At 38.6% G+C, this 22,913-nt stretch overlaps 1 protein-coding gene and 1 long non-coding RNA gene across 2 annotated transcripts; one reads left to right on the top strand and one right to left on the bottom strand.

The window, feature by feature from the left end:
- Positions 1–1,524: 1,524 nt before the first annotated feature.
- Positions 1,525–14,124, bottom strand: LOC306840851. Its single transcript, XR_013781380.1, has 4 exons — positions 13,757–14,124; positions 12,427–12,489; positions 9,410–9,550; positions 1,525–3,237 (listed from the first exon to the last, which is right to left on the bottom strand). It is a non-coding gene; the product is annotated as an uncharacterized lncRNA (long non-coding RNA).
- Positions 14,125–14,938: 814 nt separating this feature from the next.
- Positions 14,939–22,382, top strand: LOC306840958 (14-3-3 protein beta/alpha-1-like). The gene is made up of 6 exons (XM_079370548.1): positions 14,939–15,084; positions 15,577–15,986; positions 19,001–19,124; positions 19,885–20,048; positions 20,386–20,481; positions 21,282–22,382. The coding sequence occupies exons 2-6, from the start codon at positions 15,693–15,695 to the stop codon at positions 21,354–21,356; spliced, it is 753 nt and encodes a 250-aa protein (XP_079226674.1). The 5' UTR covers positions 14,939–15,084; positions 15,577–15,692; the 3' UTR covers positions 21,357–22,382.
- Positions 22,383–22,913: the final 531 nt, after the last annotated feature.

The following is a 22,913-nucleotide window of genomic DNA, read 5'->3' as shown; positions in this document are numbered from 1 at the left end:
CGTGTCTAATTAGTCATTTGCATTTGTGTATGCATGACGCAATTATCAATTAAAACACAAAACAACCGTAAAGCTCCTCACAGGAGGAGCTGGTATAAAAATAATAATAAAAATAGATAGACCACAGCAAAGATTCAGGTGAGTGAAATATTTGATAATTAATAGACAGCAGTTTTTTTTTTCCAAAGGACATACATGTTTTTTTTCTCCCTCTATGAGGAAATATTGAAATAACAGTGTAATTTAACTATTCACTGTCACACAAAGTTCTATAATCTGTCTCACTGTCTCACTGTCATGCAGCAAAGAAACCAGCACTAATGGGAGTCACATTCAGACACATGATTCAGGAAAAATACATCTCTTCTTAAATTAACAGAAGCCACAAGGAAGACACAGACTCACCCTTTGTCTGTCATGTATGATTTACAGTCTATGGTTTCTGTGTTGTCAGGTGTTGGCCAGATTACTGACCAGTCTGTGACTGTGGTGACACACTCCTCTGGCATTCTCACTCCCCCCCTGTCTGTCTGTGTGTGACTGTGTCATATGTCTCTTTTTCTCTCTCTGTCTGTTGTATCCACCACATGCCCTTGCTTCCCAGAGATCACACAGAGGATGCCGGTGAGCATGTCAATCTGTTTTTATCCAGTCTTTTCTTTTTTTCCTACACTGGTCTCCATAGCAACAGCCAAAGTCAGGGCATGGAAGAGAGGAAAGGGAGACAGTGAGACAGGCAGGTCTGCAGACGGGATGCAGACCAAATAGGACTCTAAGTGTGAGTGGATTCCATTTGAAAATAAACGGATGAGCTCCTACAATTACCCTGATGTTATTTACCAGTTTAAGAGGCCTTCCTATATTTATATCTAAAACAAAACAATGCAATACCTTGTCTTCATAGTGTAGGCCTATATTTGTTTTGACTGTAATAATAAGGTTTGATTAAACAATAAAAGTTACTGGTCTGCACTGTCTGACATGCTGCGGAATTAAATAACAAATTATTGTGTAGAGTTGTTTGGATACTTTTTTTAATAGCGTACTGCCTAAAACAGAATATCTGTTATCGGCAAACAAGTTGATACACTGATACAATAAAATAATTTTCAAGCCGCCCAAAAATGTACTCTTCCCTAGAAAGGTAAACCTCACACAAACCATGACCAATAGCTGCCATTTGCATCACATTTTTTGGAGCGGGAAAGCATTCTCTGCTAGTTAGGAGTTTAACATTGGTAAAAGCTAGCAAAACGCTACCATTCAACATTTTTCTGTGGATATTTTAAAGGGATTTTTTTAACGTTAGATGAACGATAATAAAAAGGAATTAATTTAATGTCAAACTAACGGGTTTCTGAGTCTCCTCCATCAATGTACACAGCCAACAGAAAGCTGGGCTAAAGCTAACGTTAGCTAAGTACATTAACTAAGCACATTTCAAGGTGCTCTGCTTGTTTTAAAGTGAGGATCCTTCACTGTAAAAATCAGACCTTAAAATTCTATGTCTCCAATATACCAATTATATCACATCCATACAAGGTGAGTAGTATTCAGCTATAAGATGTATTTACATTTTAATGCCCTAAGAGGGGTATCCACCAACATATTAAAAATGATGACGAAAGGAAAATAAAAAATTACGTCAGAATGAAGGAGCATGAAGGATCGATCCCTTGGACACAAACTGGTGTTGTGAAATTGGCAATCAAACCCCATACAATTCGTCAACACAAAGAAATAAGGGTTCGAATGCAAGACTGTTACCTGTAATGAAAAATATATAAAGTTAGTCAATGATGCTTTTGCTTCATTTTAAATTCTGAACACTTCTTCCACCACTGCAGAGGAGAGGAGAGGAGAGACCTGAGGCTTGGACACAGATTGAAGCCTCTCTCTCTCTCTCTCTCTCTCTCTGCACTGCTGTCTGCTTATTTGCCTTTTATCCAGATAACCTGAGTGAAACAAAGCCATTGTGTCGACAGATTTGTGCTTGTGGAAGAACAATCGTTCATTGCAAGTGCTAAAACTGGAGACCACACAGATCTCCATCTGTGTGAGTCTGCTAGTCTTGTATAATCAGCTCAGACCAGACAAGTGCCTTACGTAAAAAAAAAAAAAAACCCAACAACTTAAAAAACTAAAATATCTAGATTGATGAAAAGATGCAAAAGTTGATGAACATAAAATGTCACCAAATATCTTATCATATATTCCACAATTGGTTCATAAAACACTTCCTGTTGAAGCATTATTTATAACAGGCAGTGTGGCAGGACTTCCTCGAGGGATATCCTTTGAGTGTTTATAGCTGCAGGATCTTTGTCCCAGTTCTGGCTCGCTGCCTCTTCTAAATATATCATAATAATATACAATATTACATTAATAGAAATTTCACTCCTTGTTTTTAAATAAATGCCTAGCAATAGTCTGTGATAATAAAAGAAAAACCTTAATGTGACTACTGTGTTTGAAAGTTGATACCCAGGATACCCTCTCTGTTTTCATTTAAGTAATTATTGTTTTACATATAATGGAAAGCGTGGGCAGGAAGGTTGTGTTGCTATGGTGACAACAGTCCACAGCAGGGGTAAGATAGGCAAAAGAGTAGGAAATTGTACGTGAGACGGAAGAATGAGCAGATACAATAAAAGCCTACATAAAAATAAAGAGCCTCACAACATGACGAAGGCTCTTGTATGTCAAATTTAGGGCAGGTAATTTTGTCAGGAAAGGTTAGCAGCTCATTAGTATATACAGCAACAGTCAACATGAGGGACCATGGTATGCCAGTAGCTGTCTTTCAGCTTAGAACAAATATTCAAAACAGAGAGACACAAAAAGCCTTGCGTGGTAAAATAAAAAAAAAAGGTGCATAGATTAATCTTCCTATCTCTGTCCCAAAAACTCACTAATTAGCATGTTTAGGTTGTTTAAATTGTTACAATGTAAAAATCGTTATGTTTCAAATAACTGTTTTCCTGCAGGCCTAATTTGACTTTGGCATTAAGCAAACAAATAATTTACTGCATCAATAAAATAAATACTTTCAGCCAAATGTTGTTTTAACATTCAGGTTTTGGAGGACTGCAATGAAAACAAAAAGTGTAATTGGCTGACTGAGCTTTACAGGAGGCAGACTTCCCTTCCCTTGGATGGAGCCATCTCGCTACTTTCCCCTATTTTTCAGTGTTTATGCCAGGCTCACCTTACCATCTGCTATTCTCTTCAAGCCACCTCCAAAAATAGGAAAATTATATTTATAATTGTACTTTGCATGTGGATTAAGAAATGTGCTTTTTTACTTTCAGACTAGTTTCCCTTTCATAGTCTTTATTAACCTGGTAAAACCCTTTACAAAGCAACAGAGCTGACTTTAACTTCAGTTTTAATGCTGACCTGTTTTCACCTGCTGTTTCTCATATATTCCTCCACTCTTGCTCTACACCTCATTTTCTCTCTCTCTTTTTTCTCTCTCTCTGTTAATACTGCAGTCTGACCGGGCTGGCTGTTGCTAAGTTTATCTCTGTGCCAATCTGTGCCCCAGAGGCATGCAGAGGCAACCCAGAAAAGACAGAGTGCACTGTCAGTTACAATAATCAGGGTCGGGAGGAGGGGATGAAAACTCATGATGGCCTGCTCTGTTTAAAAGGAGCTACGAACTGAACTCTACTGCAGAGCGCTGGACTGTGGGCGAGCATGGGCATGTGCATGTGTGAATGTGTGGTTTTGTGAGCGTGTGGGTGTGTGTAGTGGTTAAACGTGAGAGAACATTTGCATTAGATAACTGTCATATCAAATCATTTGCTGCAAAAGCCAACAACTTTTAAATGTGAGACAGGCTCAGTGGTCACCTTTCTGCTGCTGCTCACTGTAAGCTCTGCAACTTATTCATCCATTCAATAATTACCACCCCCCCAAAAAAAACAAACATACACACAAACAAACAAACAAAACAAAACAAAACAAAAGTTACAGAAGCACTATATTGTATGTATGTATGTATGTATGTCTGTCTGTCTGTCTATCTACCATCTATCTATATATATATATATATATATATACACACATATATACACACACTATATATATATATATATATATGCACGCACATATACACACACACTATATATATATATGTGTGTGTGTATATGTGTGTGTGTGTATATATATATATACACACACACACACACACATATACACACACACACACACACACACACACACATATTTATGTAGTTTACAAACACAGGTTATGTCATTTCAAAGAAACACAGAAATGATCTCATCATGCTGTGTGGTTTGATATGGTAACACCTTCCGAGAATATTAGAAAACCAGAGTACTTATGGTCTAGAGCTGCAAAGCAACTGCACTATACTGCCTTGAATAATAAACTCCAAATCAATCAGTCAGTATATTGATCAAAAATGAGCTAGGGTTGTGAATGATTGAGTTTGTGACCTCTTTGTAGTGAGCTGATATCATCACGCTGGATCTGCAGCCGAAAGCTGTGAACACTGGAAAAAAGCCCCTATGACCATAGCAGACATCTAGGCCCTGCTGGAATGTGTACTGCATATGATGAAGCTCTGAGTTTAATAACATCTAGAGCAGATATTCTTAAAGTGGGGTCCCAGGACCTACAGGGGTCTGCGAACCATAGCTTGGGGGTCTGCGGAATTAATTCTACAAACTGGGACGTGTTGCACCAATAAAATCAGCAATTTTTTCCAATACTCCCGCCCACTTAAGTTGTGTTTTATAGAGCAACTTTTATATGATAGTGATAGAGTTTATAAAATTAATTACTTGGAAAGTATAAATGTGGCCTAATTCTATCATTGCAAAATAATAAGGACATAACATTACATTATTTAGTTATGTGGCCACTGCATTGTTTTATGCAGCTCTGTGTTAAAGTGACTGTCTAACCTATACATTAAAGTTATTTGTTAAACTGTTCTTTTCCTGCTATTGGATGCTGTGGTGTTGCACAAATCTATTTTCCTGGTAATTTGTGCAAACATATGCTTGCTTGTTGCTTTGGATTAAGCTTTTTTCAAACACACAAACACACACGCGCACACACACACACACACACACACACCATCTTCTTTGTAGTTTTTTTTCGTGCTAATGTTGATACAGCAGTTTTCATAATTGCTCTCTATAACTATTTGTCACTCTGCAAAGGCAACAAAACTATCTCCCCTTTTACCAAAAAAAAATTTGTTTTCTAATGGAATGTCTAAACCAAATGTATTCATCTGCTGTGGTTGATTATGAAGAGAGAAACTCTTTCTTGATTGCTTTAAGCTTTGCAGTCTTACATAACTTTATCATGACAGTGCCATTATTCATATTAGATGTAGCAGCATAAGTTTTTCCTTTGGGCATGTTGAAACACAGTCAGCACAGTATGGTTAAGCCACACCCTCTGATGATTCAAATATACTTCAGAAGAAGAAAAAAGGATCTGTACCGACAATTATACCCGTCGCTCACTCTGACTGATGCTATTTTGTTTTTGAAAGCAAATTCCTGGATTAAATACTCATGAGTTGCTCATCTACTCTGCGAGAGACACACCCAATGACACACTCAAGAGCACGCCTGTGAGAGAACAGCAGTCTGAATCTAAGCTCACCTTTGAGTAAACCACAGGGAGTTGTCTTTGTATCGTAAAACCTGCTTTTGTAACTTTCCATTTCAGTGCACTTCTGCAGAGAAGATAGGGAGAGGCTGGTGTTAAAATCAATGTATGTTACTGTCTATAATGAACACTTCAAGTTCATGAAAGGACATTACAGTATTCATGGATTTTGTTGTTTTTACTCATTGTTTTCTGTTTTTTTCCCCCAGTTCTGCAGGGCTTTATTAACCATCAGACTCATTCATCTTCCCTGAGTTATGTGATCTACATTCCAGTCAACCTCCATGTTGTGAGGCAATGCTGTGCAAATTGGTCATATCCATTTACTTCTCTGTCTTCTTTCACGTAAAATTACTGTAATATTGGCAAAAATAAATCAAGACTCCATGCTGACTGTGATAAATTACAAAGGATGAATAATGTGAGCAGGAAATCCTTTTTTGAACAGACCCTGCTTCCTGTCACTTTTACAAAATGCAATACTATATCGGCACATTCTTGCCCCAGGAGACAAATGTGCACTTCCTGGGAGAAAACACCCTCTTACTTTTAAGGTGTATTCTTGGCTGCATTCCTGCAAAGAGCTGGTTGCACCTCTCATCTATGCAGGTCGACACAAGTGCCCATCAACCCTCCTATCTGATCTCTTGACAGGATGCGCAGTATTGGTATTTAGGTGTGTACCTTCAAAACATAGAGAGGCAATTCCAATGGTAATATTGTATGTGTTTATCAAGTACATCAAGCAAGTATAGCAGCAAAAATATATAGTGTTGTGGGAATACTGCGGACAGAATGGAGATAAAACAATGTGATAGAGACAGATGGCATATGAGAGAGAAACAGGAGCACTTCAGCCTACTCCTATCACTCTTTCATTTGGCTGAGTCTCTGCTACTGTAGCACCCTGGGTGGGAGGATTGGAAGCCCACTTGTTGTGTAACAGCTTTTCCCTCCTCCACACTTTCGCCATACTCTGCTACAACAAGGTTCAGTCACAGCAGCTTTCATATTAAGGTCTGGGATATATTTTAACTCTAGAAGGACAAATGAAAGTTTATATTTTAAACCTGCTTTAAAAAAAAAAAAATTCTTTACTGGGTAAATGTGCAGACGGTTTAAATTGGGATTGTTTGGACCTCCTCAACTGGCTGTCTTGCCACGTTTATTCAATTTCCTCAGACTTCTTTTTGAGGAGAAAAAAACAACAGATTTGTGGCCAATTGGAATAACATTTTATTTGCTCACATATGCTGAGCTCATTGTTTTCAAATATTGCTCAGGTTTTCGATATTTTTGTTTGATGGCTATATTGTTTCAGATGTGGAATAATAATAACATAAACTGTGCTGTATCTAAGTACTGATACAGCACTTGTTTTTATATTAAATGTAAAAAATGCTATTATGGCTATTTGGTAAATGTATGTATTGGATTATTGATATATAATTGAGTCATCATGTATAACACTGTAGCTCTATGGATGTCATGTATAATATGCTGTTGTGTAGTGTTGTTCGGTATCAGATGCTTTTGCACAAATGAAGTTCCTAACGGATATAAACAGTTATTTTAATTGATCTGAATATATGTTTTCATTCCTTAATGTTTTTTAATGCATCATCGTAACAACACTTGCATCACATAATACAACCCTTTTCTTAAGAAGGGCATACTGCTTGCTCTGCGATGTGATCATTAATCGGTAAATCAATTTATGTCAAACAAAATCTTCTTTGAAACAAATGCATGACGAGACCAGATCAGTTCAACTACATTGTCACAACAGCTCATACTGTTTTTTATAATGTTTCAAGCCTGAGCATTTTGGGAATATTTACATACAGAAGATTTCTTATTAAGTTCTGTTACAAACAGTAATGTACAGGAAGCAGGCCATGCTGCAGACCAACACAACGTGTATGTTTCATACAGCTGCTGCACTTCAGTAGAAACTTTAACGATTCATAGAACTTACTAACTTCACATTAATCTTTTACACTATCACTATATCACCACAGCTGCCTGACTAAAATTGAAAACTGAACACAGAAATTATGCAAAATGTCCGCCCTTCATGTTTTCTGTCTCATATGGACAAACCACAAGAGATGCAAAAAAAATCTTGCAAAAATTCACTTTGCTCAGGGCTCTCCAGCAGCCCACTGCCACTCAGCTCTGCAGCGAGGTGGAAAGATGCTGAGCAGCGGCAGATTTGAGGGCTAAAATGGCTGCAAGATGTTTAACTGTGTATGCAAAGACACATTGATCTGGGTGCTTTGTCTGTGCTTGTTAAAAAAAAACATCATGTGATGAATGGACGTAAAAAATAAAAAAAAATGGAACTACTCTAAACAGATTGCATGATTTTCTGCAGCAGCACATGTGTGCCTGAACATGTTCGACTGTTTAGTATCCCTGGAAAGGCTGAGTCAGTCAAGGGAAAGTTAGAGAGTGCAAAAAGAGAGTGGGAAGGAGAACAAGTTCTCAGCACAGGCTATACATTATGAAAGCAGAGTAGGTGTGAAAGGGAATAAACACACACCACAGACTATACTGTCTTCAGGGGACCGCTGGTGAGGATAACCTCCAACCGCCTCCTTTTTTTTCTTACTCTACTAAAGAACCAGAGTAAATGTTCCTTTTCTCCAAAGAATGAGAGTCAGGTTTAAAACAAACAAATATCTGCAAAACTGCATGTCCCTCACAGATGCTCTTAGTTTTCCAAACATGCAACAAAGAATTTAAACCATTATTCTTACAGTGTGGTTGATTTTTAGATTCACTCCTCAATGTAGTAAGGATATTCTTGTGACTGTCTTTCATGTATTTATTCCCCCCATGTTAGAAAAGGCTAAGTGAAATTTCAGTCAGTCCTCATCCCAATAAAATGCTCTGCAATTATTAACTGCAAAGGTTGTTGGTGTGTGAACAACAAGAATAGCTTATAATATCTCACCTCTCACCTCCCCCTGCTAAAAGGGGGCACAAATAAACTTGACATTATGCACACATCACACAAGATCATGTGGGCATGTTAGAGCCTGAAATGTAACAACGACCCGAAATGTTAGAAAAATATGTTACAAAACCCAAAATGCAATAACTGGTCGATAATGTAACAAAATGCTGAGCAAAAATCGTAGTAGAGTTTGGGGTTGTCATATTTTTCTCTTAATAATGTAACAACTTGTTACATTTTGGGGGTAAAGTTATTAGGTTTTGGGCTCAGCATTTTGTTAGATTATCAACCAGTTATTACATTTTGGGTTTGTTACATTTTTTGGATAACATTTCGGGTCGTTGTATATGCCTTACCAGAAGAAGATAATTCAGTTGACTTTGACAAAGGTCATACCATGCTGCCAACTCAGACCATGTCCAACCTGACAGGAAGGCTGACATGAACACACATCATTATATGACTATATAAAGCTGTGTCACTATAGCAAATTCACAGAACTGGTGGAAAACTGTTTTTTCCACCTGGGCTTGATCATAAACCCTCTAAAAAACAGTGGATGAAATTGTGCAGAAGCTAATTTCCAATATGACAACAGGGCCAGCCACATGCTATGAATAAAAGGAACGCTAAACTGAAAGAGGAAAGTCCAAATCCTCTTTAATAAGTCCTTGACATTCTCTATAGGATTTAATTAGAGCCTAAACCCTTTTCAAATCCTGATGTGCACTAGCATCTGTGTATGACACACAGAGAAAGAAAGAGAGAGGTAAAGAAAGTGTTTTAATTACCTTTAATTAGAGCCCAGAGCGAGGTTGGGGACTGGAGCACAGAGGAATAATTGCCATTAGACCAGACCTCACACCACTGCACGGTGTGGAGAGGGGACCACCTTCTCCTCCTACAGTCAGTAATCTAGCAGTCACAGTGCACTAAAATAAAAACAATGAGGCGTACAATACTCAACAAAACATGCAACCCATATTTGACATTGAACTTTATATACCCTAATCATTTTCTGCATTATTGAGCAGATGATTGCTAATAACATATCATTAAAAATGTGTTAGCTTCTGCAAAGCAGCTGAAGTTCAGAATACCTTCCAGCTCTTTCACACACTCTCACACACACAAATACAGTTGAAAACTCCTTGTATAATATTAAAATGTGTTTGAGTCAGAAATAAAATTGAGACAAACCAGTCTTTGAATAAAGCAATAAAAAGCTATCTGTTATCAAGATGGACAACAATATTCTGGTAGCATAAGAATCTTTTAGGCTCAAGGGGACAAGCATTAGTGGCACGTAGTGGAGCATGTAAGCTGCAGGTACTGGGGATTCAGCCACAGACAGTGGCTGACTTTTCCATTGAAGTTTTACAGACACTCTTTGCAGGATTGTGAAACCAATGTTTCAAGAGTGCCTGAGCTGTTGTGAGAGCTTTAATGATAAAGCACAACATGGGACACTCCCTTTTTGACAGCTTTGCTGGTGCTATGCAGGTCCCACCCAAAACATGTGAGAGTTCAGAAAAGCTGACTGATGTGGTTGAGAGTGACACCATGCATTGTTGTTAAGGCAGAAAATGCTTTCCAAACGGATGCCTTAATGAACATTTTGCACACAGTCTGGCTTTGTCAATCAAATTATTGATCATTAGCAGGATCCACATATTGGAGATGTAGCTGAATGCTTTGAGATAAGTAGCCCTACAACACCATGTGTAAATGGGTTCAATACTTGTAAAAAATATATTTTCTTCAAGGGCCACTCCTCTAAAAGACAGCAGGAATAAGAAACAAGTTAGCCAAGTAACATTTTACAAGGTTGTTCCAAACTAATTCGAAAAAGTAATAGAAGAACTGCAGAATACTTCTACAAAATGGGACAGAAACTTTGTGGTGAGTCTCAAACAGGTTTCAGAGTCCTCTAATCTCATGGAGGATTATAGATCTGAAGAAGGCAATTTACCAGGATTCATTCCAGATCGCCAAGACCAAACATAGGGTTTACTCTTGTACCAGGAACGCATCAGTGAGCCCTGTGAGAAAGAATTTTCTGACAACTTGTTTGAAAGGGTAAACTCATCACAGAAAACTGCACATGCTAATAAAGTGCTGAGAAATGTCCAGTTGCAAGAGCCAGGCATTTTCAAAGGAGCTGACTGATCAAATATAATCATGACTTTAAAACCTCACATCTGCTTCCATTAGCTCCACGGGGAATTTGTCTTTCTGGATCATTTCCAGGAGAAGGGGAGAGGCCAATAATTTTCAATTCAGATCCAAAATACCCCTGAGGTACCATCTGAGCATTGTCTTTTAGTATCAATCAATCTGGCAGTTTTCAACAATGCTACATCTCCTGATAATGTAAGAATGACCAACAGCCTCATCACTGCTCTGATGGTTGAACTCCAAGGAAAGCTGGAATGTCCCTTCAGATTGAGGATATTGATGCCATCATTGAGCGTCTGCTGGACATAGTGTGCAACTGTATAGACGTCACTGCCTTTAGAAACATCAACAAGACGTTGACATGACAATAATTAAATACTGATAGTATAACCGATCGACCACTAATAATGAAAGTTTTTAAACTGTCTTGCAGAAACACATTTACAACATATGTCTAATACTGGATATTAAAAACCATTGTACACATGAACAGAGATCCCTCAGCCAGTACAACCAGTATACCATGTTCATAGAAATTAAAACCGATCAAAATGACTTTTGCAATGACGGATGCAAGAAAGGTTTATCTGTAATAGATGAAACAAAGCTTCATATTTAATCTCATTTTATTTCAGAACTCAGTGACAAAGTGTCTGTATTTCTTTGACTTGATCATGTTAGCACAGTTTTTCTAGCTGTAGAATATGCCACACAAGTAGCTCAGAACTAGAGCTGAAGCCATGGGATTTCCTAACCTATTAACCATTACTATTTATATAGCCATCTGGCCTACTTTGGACAAGACACATATCAGCACAGAATGACATATCTAATGACAGAAAAAGTCATTTTTTTGTGTGTGTGTTGGTCCTTCACAATAAGTGAATCTGAGACAAAAGAAACAAGACAGGGCATGTGTGGTTGGTTTTTGCTGAATACAGGATGTGAACCTTAACGTTGTTTCCTGTTGAAAGCCAGTGTAGCTCTCATTAAGTATCATGCACTGCTGCCTGTTAAAGACAGTCTATGTACAATGTCCATCAGTCTACAGCTTTGATACAGAAAAGAGACTAAATATGCTTATGCTAACACTTTATGATTAGTAGATTCATAAAGGGATGCAAGCTTTGGAAGAAAAGTAAAATAACTTTTAACCACAAAATGAAACTTAAGTGTTATATTTAAACATGTCTAGATCAGTAAGACTGATCAACAAAGAGTTATGTGAGAAAGCAGAGAATAAAATTCATGAATAAAATTATACAACAATATTTTTTTATTTGCTACATTTGACATGAAATAACGATTAGGGTTATAATCAGGAGGTGGTTTTAAGAAGATCACAAGTAATTCTTTCATGCCAATTATGATGAAACTGAAATTAAATTGACTGAAAAAAGACAATGTTCTTCATTTTTAAGTGTTGAAAATGTGAACAGAGGAAAATAGCCTGTGGGCAAATCTGGCATCACTGGATCCCACATCCTCAAATCATGTTAAGCTTCCAGCGAAAATTACAGTTATGTTTAAAAAGAGAAAACTCTTAACCTCACTCTTTATAATGTCTACATAACAAATTGTGGTTTAGGTTGATTTTTTTTCCTACCTGAAATCCCTTATAACTCCTCACCTCAAACAAGCAGACCACATCAGAGAGCTGCTTCATCATCAGGGAGTCTGTGCAAGAGCAGGCCTGCAGCCAAGGAAGGTAAGAACAGCAGGCTATTTCATAATTCTTTCACAATCATGTCCTATTACCTTGTATCTAGGACTGAACATCACACTACTCATTTGAACTTAACCTTTATCTCAAAGAAGAAGGAATTAAAATATCACTCAAAGCAGCATGCATAAAGTGTTCCACTTTTTATCTTGATTTAGTCCTGTCTATGGACATTAGCTCAACTGTCTGCAAGGAAAGATAAACTATGCATCTGGGGTTATTTTGGCAATATATGATTCAGCACACAGTGCTTGGATAAATAATAGATTATGATACAAGCAGCTAGCAGTGGAAGGAAAATGAGGCCGCTTTTTACTATTTGTACTATGACAAGCAATAATTTATGCATTTATTCATCTCCAATAGCTTTTAGATTTGCCTTAATTTGTTGACGAGTTTGACAGATGGATCAAAACACATGAACGAGAGCTGTTACCAGGAAGAACATTTTCTACTGATATACAACGCCCAGGAGTTTCTGCACATTGCATAACTGATAGGGTATCTTTCTGTTGGGATCAGAAGAGTACAGAGGTCATAGTGAGAGGAAAGACAAGGAAGAGCAGAATAAAGACCAATGAGACTCTGACTAATGGCAACAAGAACACTTGAATAGAAAATGTTCTCAATATTTTGAAAAAAAATAAAAATACATGCTATCCAATGTTTGAGCAAATGTAGACATTGAATTAAATGTGTAGTTCACACATGGTTGTCTTGGAGCAGATACATTGACATTAAATCACCAAATGGATATGTTAAGTGATATTCTGTGTAAACTCCCATGAAATTATTAAAACTTACCAACCAATGTATCGGTATTAATCACCTAGCATTTTCTGATTTGCTAGAACCTGAATGAGTTTTTTCATATGAAATCTATTTTGTCAAAGTACAACGTCTAAAACACTTACACACAGACCTGCTGCAGTTGACATGATTTTCAATGAAAATAAACAAGTGCAATGTACAGACAAAACATACAGATACAAACAGACAATTATACATGATCTACATCATGTTCGCCATCTTACAATCAAAAGTAACTGGCAAAAATAGTTCATACAGGCAGTTATCTTTAGACAGTAATGACTACTGGCTTGGGACGGAGGTATCAACAGGGTAAGGACAGTTTGTGGGAACAATTATTGTTAAAAAAATGTAAAAACCATGAAGGCAAACTTTCTCTTTACAACACTAACAACTAGCATACCAGCATGTCTGTTTCTCTACTCACCTTTTTAAAGTTTTAGAGTTTCAGGTGGAAATTTCAGAGGGAACTGTTTCATGCCAGGATATAAAGAGAACTCTTTCATTCTCTGCACTCAGCAAAGAACAGCTATACTGAGAGCCCCATCCTAACAGATATGACAAGGTGCATTTGGACGTTATCCCTATGTTACTGAAAAGCCACAATGAAAGCTTATGGAGCAGCTGGTTCTTTTCAAACAACATACCCTTTTTTATAGGTAATAAACCACAATGTGGACTCTAAATGAAAGAACAAGCAGCACAGAAATGTGCATCTGTTGCTTGTTATCCCAACCATAGATATATTTAAACACGTTTATATGTATCTATGATCCCAACAAGACAACAGCTACTTAAAATGTTAGCAACACATTGGTCTTAGGCTAGCAATAAGCTAACAGTTGGAAAAAAAATGTAATGCTCCAAAATAAAATATGACAGATCCAGATAATAATTGGACAAGGGTGTTTGTAGAGGATGACTGAGAGCCTGAGTGCTATTGTAAACTATGGGAAAGGATTTACAAATGGCTTTTATTTTTTTTATTCGACCAGTCTTTTTGGGCCTACTCAAAAATCATGTATACTCTAGGCCTATAACTAAATCAGGAGTATAAGCATAGGCAGACAATAAAGTATGTATGTATGTATGTATGTAACTAACTATCTATGTATCTATGTATCTATCTATCTATCTATCTATCTATCTATCTATCTATCTATCTATCTATCTATCTACACAAAATGCACCAGACTGTGCCTACTCAGACTATAGCTGTTAGAGAGATAATATCTTTATTTGTCATGAGATTTGTTACCATTAAAAACTGATTAAAATATCAACATATAATCCTTCGTATCAACTTTATCGAGATGCACATTATCTAGCTGACGGAGTGGTGACCACACCCGCCTCCAGTGGGTTCAGCTTGTAAGGAGGGGGGGGTGATTGGATGAACATCATGGTGGTTGTGTGATGACGTATTCATTCCTTGCTCTTATTGGAAGAAACCCCGTGGTCTCAACCGCTGCAGTGTTTAGGTCTGTCAAACTATGCTCTTTTGTCCCGCCCCCTCCCTCTTTTTTTCCCTCTTCGACAGAGATCTTACTGGTTCACACCGTAAAACCTGCCTGTCAATCAAGCAAACTAACGCGTTATGATTGGATAGTCTGCTACCTCAAGTACCGCCCCCCTGAATAAGCAAGTTTAGCGTACTATCGTCAGTGCTACTGCTGATATTTGCCTTTTTTTGACCAACCTTTCAAATCTGATCAATTTGTGGAGTAAAATTGGACGTCAGTAGGTCAGAAAACGGTGAGTTCTTTATCCTTTTAATCTCCTTACGTTAACGCGGATCTGTCTTGCACATCACGGCTTGTCTTCAGTTTTAGAGGAGAAAACGGTAACGTGACATTTTTTTTATATTGAAAGGAGTGGCCGAGGACAGCTAGCTGTGCTAACGCAGGCTAGCTGATATCCAGACGGCTTTGTGGCTGGTTGCCGTGTGCAAGCAGATATCTACCCTAACAACTAAAGACGTCGACCAAAATAAGACAAAAAAAAGGTTGTTATCGTGATGTAGCTGTGTATCAGATGATCCGCGTGTTGGGCGTAAAATAGTAAAAACGCGTATTGTGCATCGTTAAATCAAATGTACCATATCGGTTAATGTGTCTTGATTGTCCTCCGTTTGGCGCAGTTTAAGCGCTGCTGATCGGCCTGTAACAGATGTTTTTTCTAAAAAATCAAAAAAAAAAAAGAATTGACCTTGAGTTTTTTTTCTCTCTCTCTCTTATCTGTTCGCAGTTTATTACGTTCCTGTTGGGAATTACGTCGCCCATCCTCAGTCTTTGACTGTCACATCCCCCTTTGCAGATTTCTGATCTCTCTCTATCCCTCCTAAAAAAACAAACTTGCAAACTATGGATAGACCGGATCTTATTACGATGGCCAAGCTGGCCGAGCAGGCTGAGCGCTACGATGACATGGCAGACTCCATGAAGCAAGTCACAGAGATGGGTGTCGAGCTGTCAAACGAGGAGAGGAACCTGCTGTCCGTCGCTTACAAAAACGTGGTCGGGGCGAGGCGGTCCGCATGGAGAGTGATGTCCAGCATCGGACTCAAGACCGAGGGCTCCGAGAAGAAGCAGGAGACCGTCAAGGAGTATCGCGAGAAGGTGGAGAAGGAGCTGCAAGAGATTTGCGAGAACGTTTTGGTAAAGTCAGTTTCCTGACCAATATTTATGCCGCAACGTGTGCGTGTCATCTGATCTTCCTCTATACTTAAGTTCAAAGTCATCTATATTTTCATACCCTGTCATTGTGATTTAATTTAGTCCCATTAATGATGGCTACAAATCTTGGGAGGTTTCATTTATAATCTCCATTTCCTCTTTCTGTGTCATGAAGTGAATGTTTCTTTTTACCTTTATGCTATTATGATTAGAAATATATATACAAGTGTGGCCTGTAGCTATTTAGAAATAGCTAATACTTAAATTGGTGGCAGAAATCCTATTTGCTCAACCAAATGTTCGCTCTTTCAAATGATCGACAGTGAGTCTTGAAAAGGCAGCTGTCTTCATGACACATGTTCTCACCCCGTTTCCTGTGACTTCTTCTGTTGTATAAATATGGCCTCTCAAACCAGTGAGGACAAGAAGGAAGTATTATGTAGTCCTCCCACTGTTTCTCCCTTTTGGGAATCTGAATTTAGAACAATGGGCTTGAACCGTTTGAGGGGTGTGTACTGACGAAAAAAAGGTCTGTGACTACTACACCAGCAAGGTGTGTCTAAACAGGTTAAGAGAGAGTGAGAGCTCAGGACGCAGGCAGCATACACTGCTCTGCAACCATGCCAACTGATCTGTCAGACAAAACGCCTAATGTGGTTGGAATCTATGTGAATAAACTAAACTGTCCCTGAGGCCCAGTCAGTATAGATAACCTAAAATAACCCCATCCTTCCTTCAGCGATGCTTGAAATGCATTCTGAAATAGTACTTTCCACAGATATATAGATAGATAGATGTACTTTATTGATCCCAAGTTGGGAAATTGTGGTACTTCAGTTGTGCTTTTATCTTTTGTTGAATCAAAAGCAGCAGCACAAATAGATGCGGTGCTGTATTTGTAGCCTGCCTTGATAATGGATTAGAGGAGATCTGGTTTGAAGCTTAGCTGTAAGATTGAGATAATTTCCCCTTAATTGCAGTCATTAAAAAGGCAGGGGCCATTCACCATCTGTGCTCCTGAGAATATGCACTTGCATGGCTGTGACTCAGCACTCGGCGTCGTTACTGGCGAGTGTTGACTGAGGATCTGTCGGCAGAGGAGGGCGGTTCAGTCGTCATGCCTTTACATGTTTGCAGAAGCTAGACAGGTTAGCTATGCACCCTCACAAAAGCATAGGTGCATGCTGCGCGTGTGCCCCTCTGTCTTGATTTCCTGTAAACGGTTAAAGCAGACTTGCACCTTAGCTGAAAGAAGATATCAATAGGAAGGCAGCAGAGGCTTGCAACATTTGTGTTCCAGTCTCTGCACAGGATGTATATCTAGGGCTTGTAGACAAGACGGGGCCAAGTGAGCAGATTGAGATTATTCATCCCTCTTCAGAACATGACACTATTGACTGTTGTGTGCATTCACGTCTAAGGCATCAGAACGTCTTCCAGCTGAATTTCAAGCATGTTTGTTTGGTAGGCATTAGCACATTTCTGTGTCAAGTCTTGTCAGAGGTTGAATAAAGACAACAACATCACAGTAGATAACAGTGTTGCTAATTTAATTGATAATGTGGGATATAAAATTGCTGCCATGTAAAGGCACTCGCTTACAGTCAGATTTTAATCGAGCAACACTTTTGCTTTCTTGTGAGCACTGGTGACTAGAATCAGAGCTTTGTGTGAACACCCCGAGCGGGAGGCCGCTCTTCTTGTCTACTGCGCAGCGTGTCCAGCTTAAAAGAAATCCTTAGCACTTGAGACATTTGCGTGTTTTGGCTGAGCCTATCTTAATGTCATTTGATTATTGTACAGTGGCTATAAATCAGACGAGGGCGGCTTCTCTTCTCCCAGAGTTTGAAAGGAATCGCGTTTCTGTCTTTGATGTTTTAAAATAAAATATATAAAGGTTAAAAGCGAACAGATATTTAAACTTAATCCTAACATCCTATTACCCAATAATCCAGATACCCATTCGGGTAAATATCTTCAATCAAATCAAACTGTGATTCCTGTGACAATGATTCAACCTTAAACATGAATATTTATCATAAAAAGATGAATAACTCATGAGTGCATTGTCGCCACGTTTATTGAAATTGTTAAGTCCTCATTGAACATCTGAGATAATCTTTAACTACATGTGAATTTTTGCATGTATGGACTAGACTGAGGTAGATCCTGAGCTTGCAAACACAATTTCCTTCTATTTCTTTATTTGACAGGGACACGTGCAGGGAACATTGCTTCATATGTTGAATACAAAGGTGCAATGCATACTGTTCCTGGGCAGCATACACGCACAAGCTGCAGGCAAGGTTCCTCTTGGACTGAAATCAAGTCAAGATTAAGAGTGTTATGTAACACGCAGGGTTTCTATATTGCTCTAGACTTTAATAAAGCCATTTATTTGTGAACATTTTATTATTGTGTTTAAATAGAGGAGAAATAGTGCAGCTGAATACCTGTGAATCAGAAGATTGAAAATAAGACATCAAACTTAGCCACACGTCTCTGACAGCAGGAGAGGGCTTATCAAACAAGTGTCATATCTGGGACAGAAGACTGCTGGGAACACACGAGAGGCCTGGCCTTGTTGTAGACAGTTGTGGACGTTCTTTTGACACGGAGCACAATTTCTCTTCTAAATGGCACCGGGTGAGCACAGGCCCTCGACTCCTCCATGGAGCCGAACTGTTCCAGTTAATCATTAAGCTGTTCAGCTACCTTAAGCAAAGGGAGGGGTGCTCTGGACTGGGTGGAGGGTTAACGGGACGTTTAGGAAGTGTGAGCCTCACACGCTTAGCGGTGTACCACACAATCACTTCTTAAAATGGCAAGAAATGACTCTGTAAACGTAGCATGAGTGCTGTTTTCTAAATTACTTTGAACTCAGGCTTCAGATTTTAAATCTGCAAGATATATAAATGTGCTTGTGGTTTTATTGTTCTGCCGATTATTATTCATTCGTAGTGCTTCTAATTGAACTGACATTTCTCACTCCACAGAAACTGTTGGATAATTTTTTAATTGGAAACGCAACAAACTCTGAGAGCAAAGTCTTCTATCTAAAGATGAAGGGGGACTACTACAGATACCTTGCTGAAGTTGCCTCTGGAGAGGCAAAAACAAGTAAGTTAACACTTTACATTATGTGGAAAGGCATTTTTTAATTTTTCCTTCATGGTATAATATTTCCAGTGCATGTTTTCACTCTGCTCTTGCTCCTCCTTGTATGTATGTATGTTGTATTGTAAATTCTATTTAAGTGGCCTGATGTCCAAAAGCTCATCGTCTTTGAATCTCAGCCTCTTCACACTCCAAATAGGAATGTGTCAGATTTTGTCCTCGGGCTGGAGCTGGAAATGATGTTAAGTAGAGCAATGCGTCATAGTCGTGTGACCACACGGTCCCATGTCATTGGACGGTATAACTGGAATGTGTGGCAGCTAATTGTGAGGGCCTCCAGTTTTCCCATAGGGAAAAATCTATAGTGACAGAATATCCTCCCCACCTTTCCTCACTGTCTCCTTATCACCATAAGAGTATTACACACCGATTGGCTAAAGGGAATTACAATGCTGGAACTTTTTCTTCAGAATTCTAATTTAGTTTTTTTTTTAAATGAAATACCAGAGTTATTTGTTGGATCCTTGAAGCTTGTTAGGCAAGCTAACATTTACTCAAAAATGTAAAAGTGACAAATAATCACCTCACAGCTGCTTGTGAAACCAGGGATTTGTAGTTCTTGCACCTTCTCTTTGTGTGTTTTTGTTGGTACAACGGAACTTCTGCTGTAACATATTGTGTTTTCAATAAGCACTGGTTTGAAGCTGTGATGGTATCTCAACCTTGACAAGTGCTTACAGTGACTACTCTATTGTGTTCACAGAGACCATTGACAACTCACAGCAAGCGTACGAGGAAGCGTTAAAAATCAGCGAGAAAGACATGGACTCCACACACCCCATCCGCTTAGGGTTGGCCCTCAACTACTCTGTCTTTTATTATGAGATCCTCAACTCCCCAGAAAAGGCCTGCGAATTGGCTAAAAAGGTCTGTAGATATGAATAAAACTGTCATTTTCAATACTTTTGGCACTGACAAACTGCATGTTCTACAGACCACCCTCAGCTGTCCTCTCGTGTCATTGATCTTTACGATATCCTAACCACATCTGGATGAATGGAATTGACATGCAACTTTGAAACCTCTCTCTGACTGGCTGTTCATATTTTTTCTGACTGTGTGACAGGCTGTTTGAGCTATCCATATAAACCTATAAAGGTCCAAAGGGATTTGGATGTTGATTCGTTTAATCATTTGTGTATTTATCCCCCAGCTCTACTTGTACTTTGTTGCAAGCTCTAACGATCTCCTTTTTTGTTTTCAGGCATTTGATGATGCCATCGCTGAGCTCGACCAGCTAAATGAGGAGTCCTACAAAGACAGCACTCTTATCATGCAGCTCCTCAGAGACAACCTGACAGTGAGTTTCCCCTCTCATACGGTGCATACAATGTTTTCACATATGCACCCCTGACACAGCCAGGGGCCCAGGAGACAATCCGGGCTTATTCAGAATGGTGCGTCAGTTTTGCTCACATATTTCTGATGACGTCTTTGTGTCAAAGCCGAGTAGGGTGGCCAGATATTCAAAAAGGTGTGTGTGTGTGTGTGTGTGTGTGTGTGTGTGTGTGTGTGTGTGTGTGTGTGTGTGTGTGTGTGTGTGTGTGTGTGTGTGTGTGTGTGTGTGTGTGTGTGTGTGTGTGTGTGTGTGTGTGTGTGTGTGTGTGTGTGTGTGTGTGTGTGTGTGTGTGTGTGTGTGTGTGTGTGTGTGTGTGTGTGTGTGTGTGTGTGTGTGTGTGTGTGTGTGTGTGTGTGTGTGTGAACACATTTACCCAAAATAAAATGTGCAGGTCCAGTGAGAAGGTGAAATGTACAAGTTTGTCATAGAAGAATGTCTGAAGACTCTCGGAGAACAAACAAATCTGAACATTGGCCACTTGATATCGGACTCTGAAGGGCAGGCTGTACACAACTATGATCACTGTCAAGTCATAGAGAGCGGCAACAAAGTACAACATTAAGTCTTTGAAAAAAGAGGCTCTGCTATTTTTTTTTTTTGATCCAGCTACATTTGCACACGTTGATGATCTTATTTAGTCATTGAGACTTTTTGTGTAGAAAGTTGGCTTTCAACTACTCGAACATTCTTTGAGAGTCAGACTTAGTGAAGAAGTTTGCACGTTACTGATATCCACAGTATTTTTTTATTTTCTCTCCCAGTTATGGACATCGGACAACGCTCCCGAGGAAGGCGAAGCTGGAGAAGGAGGAGAGGGTGGTGAGAACGAGAACTAAAAGAAGCAAGCCCTCAACGGTGTGGGTCATCTGGGAAAACAAGAAAAGGAAGAAAAAAAAAAAAAAACTTTTTACACATCCTTCATTCCTTAATTCTCCACTCAAACATTCTATCAATGAAACCCATTGCTGAAAAGAGTTGTGTAAGGAAATATATATATTAAAAAAAAAAAATCATTTTCACAATGTAGATTTGGACATGTGGTGAAAAGAGAAGCCCTCCATTCCTATTATTTGTGTTTTGTCCTGGCCTTCTCATTTGTGCAGTTTCGGCTGTAGGAAAGTGATTGCTAGTTTGACATGATCTCAGACTCCTAGCTGAATTAAGAGTCAGAAAAACGTACGCCCCACTATTGAACAACTGGAAGCCTAAATCCTATCACTTGAGAAGGTAGTTTTTTTCCTGATGAGAAATGTTAGATACAAAAAAAAAAAAAAAACGAGTCCCCCCATTACCTTTTAGTGTGTCTGTCTCAACAGTTTTGTGGTACGGTTACAGCAGCTGAAGTTAAATTAAAAAACAAAACAAAAAAAAAAAACACAGATATTCGTACTGCAGGGAAAGCTAGTGCACTTTACATGCTGGCAAGAAAAAACTATAATACAGCCAAGTAGTGCCAATTTGGATAAATTCTCACTTTTCTGCTCTGGTTATGATGCCACTCTTTCACTTAAGCATGTATGTTCGGGATGGGGGGAATGACGGGGCTTGTCTGACCAAAATGCAGGGATCCTTTTAGTGGGAGTAAGAAAAATTCTGTTATGCATGTGTTATGATATTACACTGGAATGGGAACAAATGCTGTAACACACACAAGTCCAAGTGTCAAAATTTAGTCATTTCAATGCAGGTTTGTACACGCCCAACAGGAGGGTGATATGTTAGTCTGTCAGTGATTGTCATTAGAGATTTGGACCACTATTGTTTTGCTCTTCATTCAATCGTAGTCCCCAAAAGCCTTGTGGAACTGTTTGAATCCCTATGTATCAGCTATGTTAACATGAATAAAACATTTTATAAACCAAGTCCAAACGTGTCTTTCTGTCGATGTTGTACGTGTATTTGGATGTATGTGTATGCCTTTTGTCTACTGTATTCTGTAGAAGACTTGGTAGTTAGTTTAATTTAAACTGGTAGGGGAATGTGATTTATATTTATAAGTAACATTTTGAATACGTTATTGGTAATTTATTTTAAGTTAATAGTATTCACTATACGTTACTACTTCTACCAAAAATGATCTGGAATTGAGTCCACAGTAAAAAAAAAAAGAAAAACAAAAGTAGATACTGAAAGGAACAAGTCCTTAATGCAGGAAACCTCTCATCCAACGCTTAAGTGTATTATCTTTTAGTTCTAAGCAGCTAAAGAGGATTTCATACATCAACATGTGACAGATTTGTTGACTCAAACACGAGAATGGCAGTAATAGAGAGAAACACAGGCTTATGTTTCAGTATAGTGCGTGTATGTGGGCTCCTTTTTATTGAAATTATACCTCTAATTTAATTCATTCTTTATATGACAGTGACTATTTAATATCACCAGGATGTAAA

This window comes from Symphodus melops, assembly GCF_947650265.1.
Source record: "Symphodus melops genome assembly, chromosome: 19".
NCBI classification, from domain to species: domain Eukaryota; kingdom Metazoa; phylum Chordata; class Actinopteri; order Labriformes; family Labridae; genus Symphodus; species Symphodus melops.
Note: the sequence above shows the minus strand (reverse complement) of the source record. Positions and strands in the feature narration are given on the sequence as shown.